General features: G+C 39.0%; 1 protein-coding gene across 1 annotated transcript in view; it reads left to right on the top strand.

The window, feature by feature from the left end:
- The window catches only part of NDST1 (N-deacetylase and N-sulfotransferase 1), a 33,144-nt gene that overhangs the window by 5,101 nt on the left and 11,262 nt on the right, over window positions 1-16,781 (top strand). The window contains exons 3-11 of the mRNA XM_087709442.1: window positions 1,871-1,958; window positions 2,453-2,607; window positions 6,094-6,279; window positions 11,222-11,350; window positions 12,272-12,454; window positions 13,420-13,516; window positions 14,435-14,558; window positions 16,001-16,175; window positions 16,547-16,717. Coding sequence (XP_087565568.1) covers window positions 1,871-1,958; window positions 2,453-2,607; window positions 6,094-6,279; window positions 11,222-11,350; window positions 12,272-12,454; window positions 13,420-13,516; window positions 14,435-14,558; window positions 16,001-16,175; window positions 16,547-16,717 — 1,308 coding nt within the window. The remainder of the gene's footprint in view (window positions 1-1,870; window positions 1,959-2,452; window positions 2,608-6,093; window positions 6,280-11,221; window positions 11,351-12,271; window positions 12,455-13,419; window positions 13,517-14,434; window positions 14,559-16,000; window positions 16,176-16,546; window positions 16,718-16,781) is intronic.

Here is a 16,781-nt window from a genome sequence, read left to right as displayed (position 1 = left end):
GTGCTTCCTGACTAAAGACCCAGTTTGGCAATATCTAAATGTGCTGAATAAATATTTAACATTTTTCCTTATATACCCCTACTTATAAATAGAATTTATCTAATGGATACCCAACATGGGCGCGGTTCATAAAAGATATCTCAAGTGAACTTAAATATCTGTTCCTATCAGAAAGGTGATATGTGAGTCCAAAGATTGCTTTATTAATTGTGATCTCTGAACTTGTATATTGCAGAATACATCTGTAGTTTACAATATAGCTGTTTTGAAAAAATAAACTTCTAGTACGGCATTTGAATTAATGAAATTCATGTATTAACACATGTTAATGAAAACAAATATCTCAACTAGCATACCTTCTTGTTTCACTTTCTATGGTAGCATGGAACTTGATGATGCCTAGCTTTTGTTTTTTAACCTCTAGGACAGTACTAAAATATTTTTCATTATATAAGAAGCTTCTTCCTCTCACTTTTTGAAAGTGAAAGTTTCAGCAGGAATTGTAGACTGGCCCTTATGACATCCAGCCAAGTATTGCAACTCTAATGTTAGCAACAACAGTTCAAGAAGAAGACAGGATGCTGTTTGTACATTTCATTCTTCAGTATGTTGTTGAATGTTTTTGAAAGTCAGTCGATGATAGACAGCTTTTCAGAAAGCAGGAATATCAAATTTAGAATTACCCATTTAGGGAACCAAGTGATAATTCAATAACATTACATTAATAGAAAGAGCAACATTCTAGTAATAGAGCAAGAGAGAGCAATAGAAAGAGTAAAAATACCACTATAACCATGGCTCAAAGTTGTTTCAAATTTGAACAATGTTCAAATGTAATCAATATCTATGATAGAATGTCCAGAAACTTCCAATCTTGTGAGTAATTGAACAAGGATTTCTGTTATCTGCAGTAATCTATACTCATACAGTAATCCATGCTATATGTGGGCTTTTGGCGAAAAATATGGGAAGTTCAGGAATTAATAGAATAATAGTTGGAAGTTCTTCTAATTCAACCCTCTACTTGAGCTGGAGACCTTATACTATTTCAGACAAATGGTTGTCCAATCTCTTCTTAAAAACCTCCAGTGTTGGAGCACCCACAACCTCCGGAAGCAAGCCAGTCCACTGGTTAATTGTTCTGCTAGAAAATTTCTTCTTATTTCTAGATTGGTTCTATCCTTTCCATCCATTGCTTCTTGTTCTGCCTTCAGGTGCGTTGGAGAATAGATTGACCACCTTTTTTGTGGCAACCTCTTAGATCAAGTCACCCCTAGTCCTTTTCATTATTATTATTCTAATTAAAATAGACATATCCAATTCCTGCAACTGTCCTTCATAGCTTTCAGCCTCCAGTCCCCTAATCATCTTTGTTGCTCTTCTCTGCATTCTTTCTAGAGTTTCAACATCTTTTTTATATTGTGGCAACTCAAACCGGATGCAGTATTTCAAGTGTGGCCTTAACGAGGCATTACAAAGTGGTACTAATACTTCATGTGATGTGATTCTATCCCTCTGTTAATGCAGCCTAGGACTTTGTTGGCTTTTTTGGCAGCTGCAGCACACTGCTGGCTCATATTTAAGTGATTGTCCACTAGGACTCCCAGATCCTTTTTGTAGTTACTACGATTGAGCCAGGTATCACCTAGTTCACGGCTGTCAAACTCACAGCCTGTGGGGCTGGATGCATCATGGGCTGGCCCTGCCCTTGCCCGGTTTAGCAAAGGGGATAAAAATCCCAATGCTATTTGATGCTGCCATGACGATATGGTTTGACACCCCTGGCCTAGTTCAAATAGCTTTGCAGGTTATGTAGATTCAATCTTTTTTGTAAGCTACTCTTTTAAATTCTCTTTTCTCCATCCTGTAGGCTTTGTTTGATACTCAGAATGAACTACGTACCCACATCCCAAATTTCACCTTCAATCTGGGCTACTCAGGGAAATTTTTCCACACAGGTAAGAATACAAATGGCAAAGTTTTCTTCGTAGCCTCTCAAACCTTTTATTCTCTGTGACTGGTAAAAAGATACCTAATGTAACTTGAATATGCAAGTGTCTTAAAGCATTAGGGCAACTGTAAGTCCTCCAAATGTAATCTATAACAACAGGCATCCTTTGTTATCTTTTATGATGTCTAAGGCTGCTGAGATTTGTACTTTATAAACCATCTGAAAGGTCACAGGATTTCACCTCTGCATTGAGTTCTGGACATGGAAATGATAGTGTTGTATGACTGGTTAATAAAGAAAAGTGCTTTCTCTATTCCTTTCTACTTGGGGAGATCCAAGGTTTTTGGGTTAACTTAATTCATGCAGTGTACTCCATTTAATGCTGCTCAGTGTAGAAGCTGTCAGATTGTGTGGTATGATTTTGTGAAGCCCTGCCTTCATTTGTGGCTTAAACATTGCTTAGTGATGATGATGGTGATGATGATGCTTTGGTCCTGGCAGGTACAGATGCTGAGGATGAGGGAGATGACCTTCTGCTCTCTTATGTGAAGGAGTTTTGGTGGTTCCCCCACATGTGGAGTCACATGCAGCCTCACCTTTTTCACAATCAATCTGTGTTGGCAGACCAAATGGCCATGAACAAGAAATTCGCCGTAGTAAGTAAAATGCTGTCCAGAATTACTGTTGTAGTGAGGAGGGTGGGTTTTATAAAAAACAGAGGATAGTTTGACCATGTATAATTATTAGTTTGCTTACTTCCCATCTAGAACCAGTGGCTATAACAAGGTTATCATTGCAAAATGAAACAGGAATTGCCAGAACAGTGTGACTGTACACTAAAATGAGAAAGTCTTTAAATGCTATGGATTTGTAACCAGTTGAATAATTATTTCAGGTAATACAACCTGAAGCATTGCATACACGACGAGTGGAAGGTTTGACTAACAGAGATTCCCAAATTGTTTCAATTCATGGTGCTTCTAGTAGTTCCCAAATTGTGTGCTGCTATTTTTGTCCTCGTGTCTCCTGCAGCTACTGATCTGCAACTGCATTTTTATTTTACTTTTCACATATGCTAAAAACAAATAAGGGTTCCTATGACACCATCCAAATATCTGTTTAATACATGGTTCCAGTAAATATCATACTATTGCCTACAAGTCTTTGTTTTAAATTTAAATTGGGATTTTGTTACTCTACTCCTGAAAGCTTAATACTTATCTCCAGAACCAGACCGATGGTTGGTTGTGTTGCATGTGAGCTCTCAACATTACTGTCAATGCAGGGGTTGCCTGGAAGGTTCCTTTTCCTAGTAAGGACATACAGAGACAGATAGTGTTCCGAGTATCTCTTAAGTGGCTCAGTTCCACATTAGCATTTTTTTTCTATTTTAGTACTGATTCATTCCTGGTGCTCCCCAAATTTTCCTAATGTACTGTTCTAATTTTAACATTTAGCATATTACTCCATCACATCCAGATGCAGCTGTGTTGGAATGTGCACCTGTAACAGCATAGGGAGAGGATTTGGCTAAATTAGAGCTTTCCCAGAAAGTGCCCCAGACCAAGAGACTGCATGATCCAAAGCTGGAGGGGAGAGTGAGGAAAAGATTCAGGGTAACGGCACCCTAGAATCTCTCAGGATATACTAATAGTTTAGAAAATTATAGCTTTAATTTGGCAAGATTCTATCCACTACATGTACGCAAATAAAGGATTGAACTTGGTTGGGTCTTGCTGTCTTGTCTCTGGGCTTGGGCCTGACATTAAAAAGTGTATATTAAAATATTACTATACTTTTAGTTGAAAAATAACCTAGAAACAGTTTATTCAGTCAGTGCTTTTGCTAGATAATTCCCAACATCTTTCAGCACAGTACTTACCTGACCTTGTGAAATTACTTCCTTTTTTAAGAAAAAGCCTGCAAAAGATACTTCTTAGGGGTATGAAGTTTTGGAAGTGTTATTCACACTATTACATTAATTAACAAAAACTCAATTAAAAGGGAGAGGAAAACAAAGCGTAATATTGTAATTTCGCAGAAGGCGCTTCTTAAACTGCAGGTTGTCCTCAGGTTACAATGGCATTTGGGATTGGAATTGCTGTTGCTAAGCGACACAATCATAAAGCATGAAGTCAAGTAACCACATCAATTAGAGAGACAAGAATCCCTATTGCTGCTGTTACCCCAAGAGATACAGGTTGTTATGTGAGAAGTGATGGCACTCCCAGATAAGATACACAGCTTACTGCGGGATCAGGAGGTGGGGAGAATTGGTGGGAGGGTGCATTAGAGTTGGAGGTGAGGTGATGCCCAGTGCAGGCCACACATTAGTGCAAGAAAACTTGGGGGTAGATAGCATAGTGTAGAGCAGGAGGGCTGGGGGTAAGGAGTGCAAGTGCAGGAAGACCGTGGAGGTGGATGGCATGGCATGAATAGAATGAATGAGCTGGAAGGAAACTTGGAGGTCTTCTAGTCCATCCCCCTGCTCAAGCAGAAGAACCTATACCATTTCAGACAAGTGACTGCCTAGCCTTTTCTAAAAAAAAACTCCAGTAATGGAGCACCCATGATTTCTGAAGGCAAGCCGTTCCACTAGTTAATTGTCCTCACTGTCAGGAAGTTTCTCCTTAATTCCAGGTTGCTTCTCTCTCTGATTAGTTTCCATCCTTTGTTTCTTGTCCTGCCCTCCAGTGCTTTAGAAAATAATTTAACTCCCTCTTCTTCGTGGCAGCCCCTCACGAGCATAGGAAGACTGGGGGGGATTTACCAGAGCGACTTGCAGCTGGCTTCCTTATTCATGGGAAGTCAGCAAGGAAGGTCGCAAATGGCAATCATGTGACCATCAGTTGTTGCAACTATCAACATCCGGTTGCCAAGAGCCCAGATTGTGACACGTGGGTACTGAGGCCACAATTTTAAGGACTGATTGTAACTACCACTTGTTCAACTTTGTCTCAACTTTGAACAGTTGCTGAACAAGTGGTCATTAAGTGAGGACTACACATATTGTAATCCAATACTTTGGATTGTTAGCTGGGATTTGTCCATATTCTACAGCCATTTGTTAGAGCATGCGAGGTGTTGCCCTGTCAGCTCCAGCGCTGGCCAACTGACTTCGGTCTTCTTTTGAGGCCATTTTTCACCCTCCAGAGACTTCCTTGAAGCCTCCGGAGAGTGAAAAACTGGCCCTACGGGCAAACTGGAAGTTCAGAAATGGACAAGAAACGAGCAAACCGGGACTTCCAGTTTGTCCCTAGGGTTATTTTTCGCTCTCCGAAGCCTTCAGGGAAGTCTCCTGAAGGCCCAGGAGGTCGAAAATCGGCACTATGGACAAACCAGAAGTCACCATTCCTGAACCTCCAGGTTCCCTGGATGTCCCTTTTTCACCCATTAGAAGCTTCAGAAAAGCTCCTGAAGCCTCCAGAGGGCCGCTGGGTGTGTGTGTGTCTGTTTTCATGCTCCCCAGGCTCCTAGAAAGCCTCTGGAGCCTGGGGAAAGCGAAAAAACCATGCCAAAGGGGGGGGAGGGGCGCTGGTCACATGTGCATGTGCTCAGGGTGTGTATGTTGTGTGCATAGCATTATGGGTGTGGCACACCCATGCATGACCACCCCCCTGTGCTCCCCCCGCTTTTGGCACGGGAGCCAAAAAAGGTTAGCTACCACTGTTCTACAAAATTGGGGTTTTTTTTAACTGCTGCTTATTCAAATGTGTTTTTAACAGCATTTCTTAATTTCCATAAAAGAATTGTTTAGATGTGAAGTAGAATATTTTCCAGTTCAGCAGGGTAGAAATTTAGTATTTGTTCACTTATCTATCTCCTGAAAAACTGTGAAGCACGATGATTAAAAGTCATCAGGCCAGTTCTGTACAAAACCTGCTTTAAATTGAGCATAAAAGCCTGTAGAAAAACAGGAAACAATAAGACTTATGTAATGCTAGCTACTCAATCCACTCCCACTAATTCAGCAAGAGCAAAAAATACACTTTGAACTACGTCTTAAACTAGAATTCCGCCTGGATTAGACTAAGATAAAGAAATAAAATGAATGCTTGGCTGTTCCCATTTGCAATGTAATTGTTTCATTAAAATTCCTCTCTTAGCACTAGAGGATAACAGTTATGAATTACTTTTCTTAGGAACATGGCATCCCCACAGATATGGGATACGCAGTGGCCCCTCATCATTCAGGGGTGTACCCAGTCCATGTGCAACTCTATGAGGCCTGGAAACAGGTGTGGGGGATCAAAGTAACAAGCACCGAAGAATATCCTCATCTCAAACCAGCCCGCTACCGAAGAGGATTTATTCACAGTGGAATCATGGTTAGTAGAAAACATATCAATCTTGTGAACTATGGTGATGAATGCTTGCTCCCCCCGCCCCCAAGATTGTTTTATAGAATGCTAAACATAAATCTAGGAATAAACCTTTTATACCACAAATTGGTCAAGATATAAAGAAGGGGAAAGTTAGAAAATTGTTTTTTTTTACTTTTGTTTCCTTTGTTCTTTTTTAATAAGCATAAACAACAATAAGTAATAATACAGTGGAATCCTTGTAGGGACTCGTGATTTATGATACGTTTGATCCCACCCTCGGGCTCAGCCAGGTCATCTCCTACAAAACCTTTATTATTTACCGTAATAATCAATTTAATGAATTTTATTGTTATTTATCAATGCTACGATCAGCTCTAGAAGATAGTTAATGTTGAACATATTTTTTTTCCTCTTTAAAGATCTAGGTTGAGGTTGAGGTTTATTGGATTTATATGCCACCCTTCTCCCAAGGACTCAGGGCGGGCGTACAACATAAAAGAAAAGACATATTACAAAAATTAAAAGAGACATTAAATAAAGTATCCAGAAAAACCCAAATTAATATTTACAATAAAATTTAAAAAATTTAATTAAAATTAACAACCAAATTAATCCTGTATTTTATTCTATTCAGGCCAGGCCGGCTTGCTAGAAAAGCCAACTTTTTAGGGCACGTCAGAAGGACCGGAGGTCGGGGATTATGCAAAGCTCCGGGGGCAGCTCATTCCAGAGGGAAGGCGCTCCCACAGAGAAGGCTCTCCCCCTGGGGGTCGCTAGCCGACACTGTCTGGCTAGCGACTCCCTATAGATTATCTTAATCTATAGTTAGTACTATATAAATACCAAAATAATGTATTATTTGTGTTTTATAGCCATAAAATAAAATGTATTACTAAATAATAAAAAAGAATGACTCAAACCATATCAAATAATAAATCTGCTTAAATTTGAATTTCAGTATTATGTATTTCTAATTTCATTAAAAAGGTTATCTGAGGATCACAGTTAAACTTCACTATCGTTAGCAATTTTTAACTTTATAAATTAAATGTATATATTCGTTCAACCTACACAGATACTATTTCTGAATACAGTTTAAACTAGTTTACATGATTTTATTTTAACCCAGCTCTCAGTCCATGACCAAATAAAAAAACAACAACAGATTTGATCATTCTTTAATGAATTATTGGACAGAATTTTTCAACAGGTTTGTGTTGTGAGATTCTATGCAAGGATGCAACAGTGGACTCCTGAAGGAAAGTCATTTCTCAAAACATTAGTGTCCCAGGTCATGCAGGACTTTTAACGAATACAAATATTATCTGGAATTATGCCTAAAAGCAAATTGGCAGCCACATGTAATTGGCACAAAATTAGCTGAATATGCACCTGTTTCTAACCCTTGATGCAAGATGGACAGCTGTGTGCAAGATACTCTCACGTAGAGTGAATTGCAATGTGGAAATCAGTAAATGCGATGGCAGTCAGGACTGAGGTAGAACATTCTGTCCTCTACCACTGGTGTGGGCGGGGGAGCTGCAGTTGGAAAACAACATTTATATCCACAGCTTTTAACTGCTTTTCAGAAAAATAAGTACCAGTGCCAGGTTGTGCCCAAGGTTTTTATCTAATCAGAAGGATTTACAGAGGTGCTCTGGTTTAATGGAGGCATATTTCTTCTTAAAAGATGGCATTCATCACTAGAATGATTATCATATTGTCTGGATTCATTTGCAAACTTTTTTTTAACGTATCCACTTACCTGTAGGTCCCAAACACATTAAGGCAGAGAGAGCTGCTCTTCATTTCTTACGTACATAGGTACCTATCTGCCCATTGTGCTATTCCCAAAGTATAACAGAAAGGTTTAAAAAAAGCAAGCAAAAGAAATTAAAGGCAGGAATGAGGCAAAAAGAAGAACAAATAAGTCTATTTTACAACAATACCATTCACTATACCCTTGAAAACCTTTCTATTACAGGTAGTCCTTGACTTAACAACCGTAATTGAGCCCAACATTTCTGTTGCTAAGTGAGACACTTGTTCAGTGAGTTTTGCCCTATTTTATGATCATTTTTGCCACAGTTGTTAAGTGAATCACTGCAGTTGTTAAATGAGTAATATGGTTGTTGAGTGAATCTGGTTTCTCCTTTGACTTTGTTTGTTAGAAGGTTGCAAAAAGTGATCACATGATACCAGGACACTACAATCGTTTGTGTAATTTGAGTCCGTTGTCAAGCAACTTAAAGATTAAGGATTTTTAAAAAATATATATTGAGGCTTCATACAGGCTTAAAACACTAGTTTGTCCAGAATTACCTCTAGAAAATTGTCTTCATAATCAACCATATCATATTTATACCACACTATTGGTTGATGATTCTGTTTCAGTTACATCTGAGTTTTTAATAATGCTAATAAATACCTTATGAAAAGCCAATAAGATAATACTGCATTAAAAGAATAGTAGGTTTTAAGAATTGGAAGTGGTAAACATTGTAAGAAGTCTGTTGATAAAGAAATGGGAAGTGGTATTCAGGATAATCCAGATTCCAAGAAGTTTGTTAATTAGAAGACAGCATTGTTAAAATGAGATGGCCAAGCTTACTTTCTAAGAAGAGAAAAGGATATTTGGAGCATCTCATATTACTTATTCAAGGAAATTCTATTACAAAACTATTAGTACAATCTTGAACTCCTGAGTTTTGCATGATTTTCAGCAGTGTATAGCTGTTTTAGGAAAATTAACTAATTGCACGTGTTAGAAACTCCACATAATTTCAAGAGCATGCTTTGGATATTTTTAATATGGGTTATCTTAAAGGAAGACCTCTGTTTAGTTGCATTGCCAGTTGCAACTAGAATTGTGTAATTGCAACTTGAAAATCATCTGGAGTTTTATGTTGAGAGAGAGAAAGAGAGAGAGACCATATTACTTTACAATAAAAATTATAACATTTTTTTTAGCTGAATAGGTAATCCAAGCAGCTAAGGAATCCTTTACAATTTCCAGATGCCTGGCCCTTTAAATAATTCCTACTAAACCTATTAGACAAAAAAGGGCTTAATCATTTGGTGAACTTTCCCCATGGCCTGCCTTGGTTGTTGTGATGGACTGCATACCGTGCAGGAAAGTTTCTGATGGCCATCGGTGATTGTTTCTTTTTCCTGAGATAGTCTAATCAGCTTGAAAGGAGCAGCTGCTGGGTGCTTTGCCTTTGTTCTCAAATTCGTGAAAAAGCGTAAAATGAACATAGGAAGAGATTTTTCTCCCTTGGGAAAGAAGGAACTGGAACAAAGTTTCTTCCTTCTGTTGTCCTCACACTGCATCCCAAATGCATGTACCAGATGCAGATTGTACCCTTTGTCTCAGCATGTACATTTAGTCTTTTGGCAACATTTGAAGTAAGCCAGAGCCATATATGATAGGCGGTGGCTTTGCCAAGGCCAAGCAACTGATCTCAGTTATGTCTCTTAGTTTTTCCAGCGTCCACTGCAACAGTGTCTTAATAGGAGCACATGGTAGAACTTGCTTCATAGCTTCCCACTTATCAGGATTCTGCACAGGGTATCCTAAATTAGGTTAAGGAGGCAAACTGTGCAGACCCAGCACGACAGGGCTTATATCAAGCCACAATAAAATAAAACAGTGTTTCAGCACGGTATTATTTCAGCACAGCTTACATATAAAGTGAAACTTTAAAAAATCATGCATAAACAGAGAACCTCAGCAGATGAAAGATACCTCAAGACAGACTTTTTGTTCTCAAATTAGATAATGATTTTTTTTAAAAAAATGCATTTTTGTATTTATGATCAACCCCAGCGTCAGAGGCTTTCGGTACCCCAATGTTCCCTTTGAAGCATAATGAAGCATATTTTAGTCTGATACATTTGACATAAATCAGATACCAGGAAACTCTGATTTTTCCATTTAGCTTATCTTTCCCTGGTGTGGGGATGGGAATTGGGACATAGTTGTTTTGTGAAGCAGATTGGAAAGTATTCTTTTGTTTAAAGTTGAGAGGTACTAAAATAGGCAGTCAGTCTGCCTTGGTTTGAGCTAATGGGCTTGAAGGGATGTGTGTGTGAAAGAAGGGGGGGAGGAAGGGAGGGAAGGAAGGAAGAAAGAAAGAAAGAAAGAGAAAGAAAGAAAGGAAGGAAGAAAGAATTACAGAGTTGGAAGGGACCTTGGAGATTTTCTAGTCCAATCCCCTGCTGAGGCAGAAAACCTTATACTATTTCAGACGAATAGTTTGTCCAGTCTCTTCTTAAAAACTTGGAGTATTGGAGCATCCACAACTGCTAGAGGCAAATCGTTCCACTGATTAATTGTTCTGTCAGAAAATTTCTCTTTACTTCTAGGTTGCTTCTCTCCTTGAGAAAGAAAGGAAGGGAGAAGGAAAGGAAAGAAAGAACAGTTATGCACTTATATGAATGAGTGTATTTATGTGTGAAAATATGAACCCCAATATCATGGTACAGGATCAATTCCACCCTTACTAAAAACTTCTCCACCTCCAAAGTCAGTAAAAAGTGAATACAAAACAGTAGGAGATTTGGTTTTAGAAGCCTTGAAAACCAGACCCCAATATTCAAATGGAAAGAATTAATGCTGACAGGATGAATTTGAGGGAGGTCTGTTTAGCTTAACTGTTTCTGCAGAAGGACACTTTAGACCTACATGCTCCATTATCCTGTATGTTGTGGGGAAGAGTGGTGCGGAGTAAAATTAAGCAGTACGCAATAGTCATAAGAAGATGGCAGTGCATAATAAGGTATTATTGGTCAAATTATCTGCAACTCATTCTCAGCAAAGTCAGGACACCTTGAACCAACTTATATGGGATTTGTAAGAAATAGCACAGCGGATTTTAGATTCTTTTTAATTTGCTACTTGTCCGTCTTCCCTCTCCCCCCCCCTTTCTTCCCCCCTTGCTAGGTTCTTCCACGGCAAACCTGTGGATTATTTACACACACCATATTCTATAATGAATACCCAGGTGGCTCGAGTGAATTGGATAAAATCATCAATGGAGGCGAGCTTTTTCTGACTGTTCTCCTTAATCCCGTAAGTATTACTTCAAGGACCAATGAGCTGAAATCCTTGCAGTAAAGAAAAGGTGGGATATAAATAGAATGATTAAGTTAAAAAATCCATTAGCTACTAAAAGGTTCTGGAGTTGATAAATTCTTGAGCTGAATAATTTTCAGAAAAGTATGTATATGTAGGTGAGACGGGGTGTGTGTGTGTGTTTGGGTGAATGGATAGATAAATATGATTTAGAAGTGATTAAGAAGCTGAAAGGGCTTAGGCATAAGAGTTCAGCAAGAGCCATAAATAGTAATATCATTTGGATAATTGCCTGGTCAAAGTTTATTATATGGTATGAACACTGTGAAATACATTAAGTGGGCATAATTATGAGTGCTGTCAAGTAAACATTTTTTTTTCTGAAGTCAACAGAAATTAGAACTGGAGAGAAACTGACTGAAGTTGGGAGCAAATTTAGAATAGATGAAAGCATTTTCTGACTCAGCATTTAATCCATTTATGGAATATATTGCCACAAGGTGTGCCAATCAGCTTGGATATTTTTAAAAGAGCAGAAATGTTTCCTAGGTGCACTGTTCTTTGTAGAAAATATGGTAGGTAAATAGTAAGGAGAATCTTTAAAAAATTAAAGTGAATTAACAGAAGCTGTAACTTTTATTATTGAAAGTAGTTTACTTCTTATCCTAAGTATAAAGATTTTTTCCCCTCCATCCTGGCTAGAATTTTAAACTTCTGTGGGATGTTTGGATAGAGGATAGAAACGTGGTGGTCCTTAATGCAGGAAAGCATTTTTGTGATTTTTAGTTAGTTCATCTGCATGTTTGTTCATCTGCAAATGAATGTTTAATATTTCACTGAAAAAATTCCCCGAATACTACAGTAACCATTCTGATCTATGGGGTTTCCCCCCCCTTTCTTTTTCCCTCTCCTGCACAGATCAGTATCTTTATGACCCACCTCTCCAATTATGGAAATGACCGCCTGGGTTTGTACACCTTTAGGCATTTGGTCCGTTTTCTGAACTCCTGGACTAACTTGAAGTTACAGACGTTGCCACCTGTGCAGCTGGCACAGAAGTATTTCCAGATATTCTCTGAAGAAAAAGACCCCCTTTGGCAGGTGTGCATTCACTGCCCCCCCTGGGCCTGCGGTGCACAAATTTTCCACTGTGTTTTATTGTTTTGTCTCTTTCTTGGTTTGAAAATCTGGGCAAGTAGTTGCCTGTTATATAATACTCAATTTGGTTAATTGCGGTCATAGACCAGTGGGATACTTAATACTCCCCAGGAAGAGTGGCAGATGTGAAATAACATTCTGTGAAATGTGTAGTGGCTGGAGACTTGCAACAGTATTCAGGGAGATTTGCTTCTCTATCCATTGAGCAACACATCCCATCTGGTCACTTTCTTTCAGTTGTACATATGTTTACAAAAAGGGTATTCTGATAATTATAGATTATAATACTGGCCCCCTGGAGAGGAGAGACTGGTTTTGAAAAATGTATTTCTCTTTCCTTTTAAGAGGGTGAAAGTCAAAAACAAACAAACTATAGCTTCCAAAGTACGGAGCAGACTCAGTATAGTAGCGAAGTAAAAGATGATATCTTCCTTCTCTTACTTATGATATCTTCTATTACTTATGACTTACGACCACAATTGAGCCCAAAATTTCTAAGCAAGCTGGTTGTTAAATGAGTTTTGCCCGATTTTACGACCTTATTTTTTTACCACAATTGTTGAGTGCATCACTGCAGTTGCTAAGGGAATCATGCGGTTATTAAGCAAATCTGACTTCTCCCATTGACTTTGCTTGGTGGAAGCCAGCTGGGAAGATTACAGTTGGGGATCACGTGAGCCCGGGACAGCACAACTCATAAATACACGCCAGTTGCCAAGCCCCCCCCCCCAATTTGATCAATGACATGGGAATGCTACAGCTGTCACTAAATTAATGGTTATAGTCAAGGACTACACTTGAAATTGCTGGCTTTTGAGATACCTCTTCAGTAAGAACAGTTGGGCTATAAAAAAAATCCTGTTGTTATGGATGGCCTGGCTGATTCCCAACACGTTGTCATGTTTTAGGATCCTTGTGAGGACAAGCGCCACAAGGATATTTGGTCCAAAGAGAAGACCTGCGACCGGTTCCCCAAGCTACTAATTATTGGTCCTCAGAAGACAGGTATAGTAGTAACTGATGTATGCGTTATTGCTGAAATATACTATCCCAATGATTAAATTACAGTACCTTTTAAAACCATAATATATGAACTAAGCCACAATTGACTGAGCATATACTATCCACTACCCCAAAACTTAACAAGCCATCTGAAGGTGTATTAGTGTAAGCGGTTTAATACTCTTCAACTTATTGTCATAGTAAGGACAATGAATGTTGTTTCAAACAAGGGTGAGTACAATTTGAAGTTATTGAACAGTTATTGTTGGTGACATTTGTCATCACTTATAAGTGTTCATGGTTCAACATAGGAAACTGGAATAAATTAAAAAAAACAATCTTATATTTCGCCCAATTTTTTTTTAGAAAGAGATTATTTTTTGTAACAGCAATGTAATTCATCCTCAGAGTTGGAGAAGCAACTGCCAAAAACATTTAATACAGTTGAAATCTGATAATATTTAGGCTAAATCTGCAAGGCCGACAGAAACAGGAAATCTAAGTTAAAGACTCAGGCTTTACATCACAGGGTTCTCTCCCTCCCCCCCCCTCCGCCTGTGAGATGATAGCTGTTTAAAAGGCCATGTAGTAGGATAAAATATCATACATGCCGTAATTAACAAATGCACTGGAGTAATCGTTGGTTTTTAACATTTTTATTGAGGATTGAACACATCAAATCCGCTTATCCCTGGAATAATCTAGATCAGTGTTCCGCCTCAGCAACCTTAAAGTCTGTGGACTTTAACTCCCAGAATTCTCCATCCAATATGCTAGTCAGAGAATGCTAGGAATTGAAATCCCAGACCTTAACATCGTTGACATTGAACAATAGTGATTGAGAATGTAGAATTCTGTCAGAAGCTTGGTGGAAAAGCTCTTTGCCCCCTTACCCTATTTCTTCTCTTCTTCCTTGAAAAGGTACCACTGCCCTCTATCTCTTCTTGGGGATGCACCCTGACCTGAGCAGTAACTATCCCAGCTCGGAGACCTTTGAAGAGATCCAGTTCTTCAATGGACATAATTACCACAAGGGCATTGACTGGTAGGCCTCATTCTCAATTTTTGTACTGGGGTGGGTGGATGAGGAGCTGCCCCTTCCACTTATATTTTGGTTCATAATGACACTTCAAAGGAATGAAGGAACAGCTTTGCAATTTCCTAATCTATTTTTCTGAAATGTTTTGAAAATCAAACAAATCTAGTAAGGAAGGGGCAAACTTCCCTTTGGATTTAGATTTGTGGAAGAAATATACATATTTAGCTCTTAGATTTAATTAATTAATTAATTTTATTTGCCATCCATCTCATTTCGAAGCAGTTCTGGGCAGCTTACAGCATGAAAACATTAAAATCAGAAGTAAATATTCCTAACACAATAAAATGAAGTACAATCAAAGTAAAATCATAGTTACAAGATGGAGATGGAGACAGTGATGGGATTCAATTTTTTTTACTACCGGTTCTGTGAGTGTGGCTTTGTGGGCATGGCGTGGCTTTGTGGGCATGGCAGGGGAAGGATACTGCAAAATCCCCATTCCCTCCCCATTTCACTAACCTGCTTTCCAGCTCCGTTCTCCTGTTCAGGGCCATGAAAGAAGATCAGCTGGGAGGCAGCGGGGGCGGGGCCAGCCTATTTTCCGGTTTTCCGAACTACTCAAAATTTCCACTACTGGTTCTACCAGAACCTGCCAAAACTGACAGAATGCCACTTCTGGATGGAGAGAGCCAAATGCAACCGGGGGGTTAGGGGAGGAGAAAGGAGGTAAGGTTGACTCTTAATTGATCAACCACCTCCAGTGTGATATCCCCCACTGGTACCCAAGCCATCTGGTAGAACCTACTGTAAGGCTCTTATGGAAAGTCAGAAGGGTGGTAAGATATTTCAAGGGCCGGGACCAGTTACTTGTTCTATTTTGCCAGGAAACCATCTCTGTAAGCCTGAAACACAGAATTGTTACACACGTTTTATCTGATTCTTGTACCAGGTTTCTGCAGTGATGCCCTGTAAACCTGTGTTAATCCTACTGGACTAAAATGTGAATGAGGAAAACGGGGTTTTGTGTTTAATGTCTGTTGTAACATTCCCCCCCCCTTTTCTTAAAATGTACCATTTATTCCTATCTGTCTGCTTGGGAAGAATGGGGATCAGCAGCTGGTCTGTTTGTCTTGTGTTCAATAGTTCATGCTGCATTTGCCGTATGCTTAATCTTTTCCATAAATGTAATAAATTGCAGTCTGTTAATTCTTTGATCCAGAAGAATGCTTCATTGGTTGTTCAGGCTTAAGTTCTAAAATCAGCTACATTCTAATGAATGTCTTGACTAATACGGTTTGGGGCTGGAAAGAAACCTTTGATGTGTCTTAATCCTTGTTCTGTTTAAAGTGGCATAAACAATTGACATTGAGTAAGAAACTGAAACTATTTCTGTATTGCTTCACCCCAATCTATTTTCCCCTTTCTGCTGCTGATGTTTTTTTTTTAAGGTATATGGAGTTTTTCCCCATTCCTTCCAACACTACTTCTGATTTCTATTTTGAGAAGAGTGCCAATTACTTTGATTCAGAAGTCACACCAAGGCGGGCTGCTGCACTGCTTTCCAAGGCAAAAATAATCACCATCCTCATCAATCCTGCAGATCGGGCCTACTCTTGGTATCAGGTAAGCTGCTCCATGGCGGCGGTGTCTTCTTGACCTAAAGCACTATTCATTAGTGGAAAGGCAATGTAGCTCTTAAATGTAATAACATCAGCTCTTATGTCATTAGAGAAGCTTTTCCTGGCTGCCCACCAGTCTGCAGGGATTTCTGAAGCAAAAATTTCCCTTTACCGTTAGAATTCAACTTTCTAGATTGTTGTGCCTCAATTTGTCCTAGACCTCACATGACCCTAATGCTGCCTGTTTTTCTTTGTGCCTTCCTCTCTTTCTTCCACTTTCCTCTTTCTTGTTTCCTCTCTGCTTCTTTGAATGTCTCTTGTTCCTGTTCAGCAGAGTTCAGCTCTCAAAATTGGTTTTTTTTTTTTTCTTCATAGCATCAACGGGCACATGATGATCCAGTTGCTCTGAAGTACACTTTTCATGAGGTGATTACAGCTGGACCTGAGACCTCTCAGAAGCTTCGGACTTTACAGAACCGTTGCCTAGTACCAGGCTGGTATGCTACCCATATTGAACGCTGGTTGAATAATTTCCACACCAATCAGGTAAGCAAGTCACGAATCTTCAGTTTTACCTTCTCACAAAACAAAATAGAGAGAAAGTTTTATA

The sequence above is a fragment of the Thamnophis sirtalis genome, unplaced genomic scaffold (assembly GCF_051295495.1).
Source record: "Thamnophis sirtalis isolate CommonGarterSnake01/CBP01778 unplaced genomic scaffold, rThaSir2_p1.2 scaffold_3, whole genome shotgun sequence".
NCBI lineage: Eukaryota > Metazoa > Chordata > Lepidosauria > Squamata > Natricidae > Thamnophis > Thamnophis sirtalis.
The sequence above is the reverse complement of the archived record's forward strand: the minus strand, read 5'-3'. Positions and strand labels throughout refer to the sequence as shown.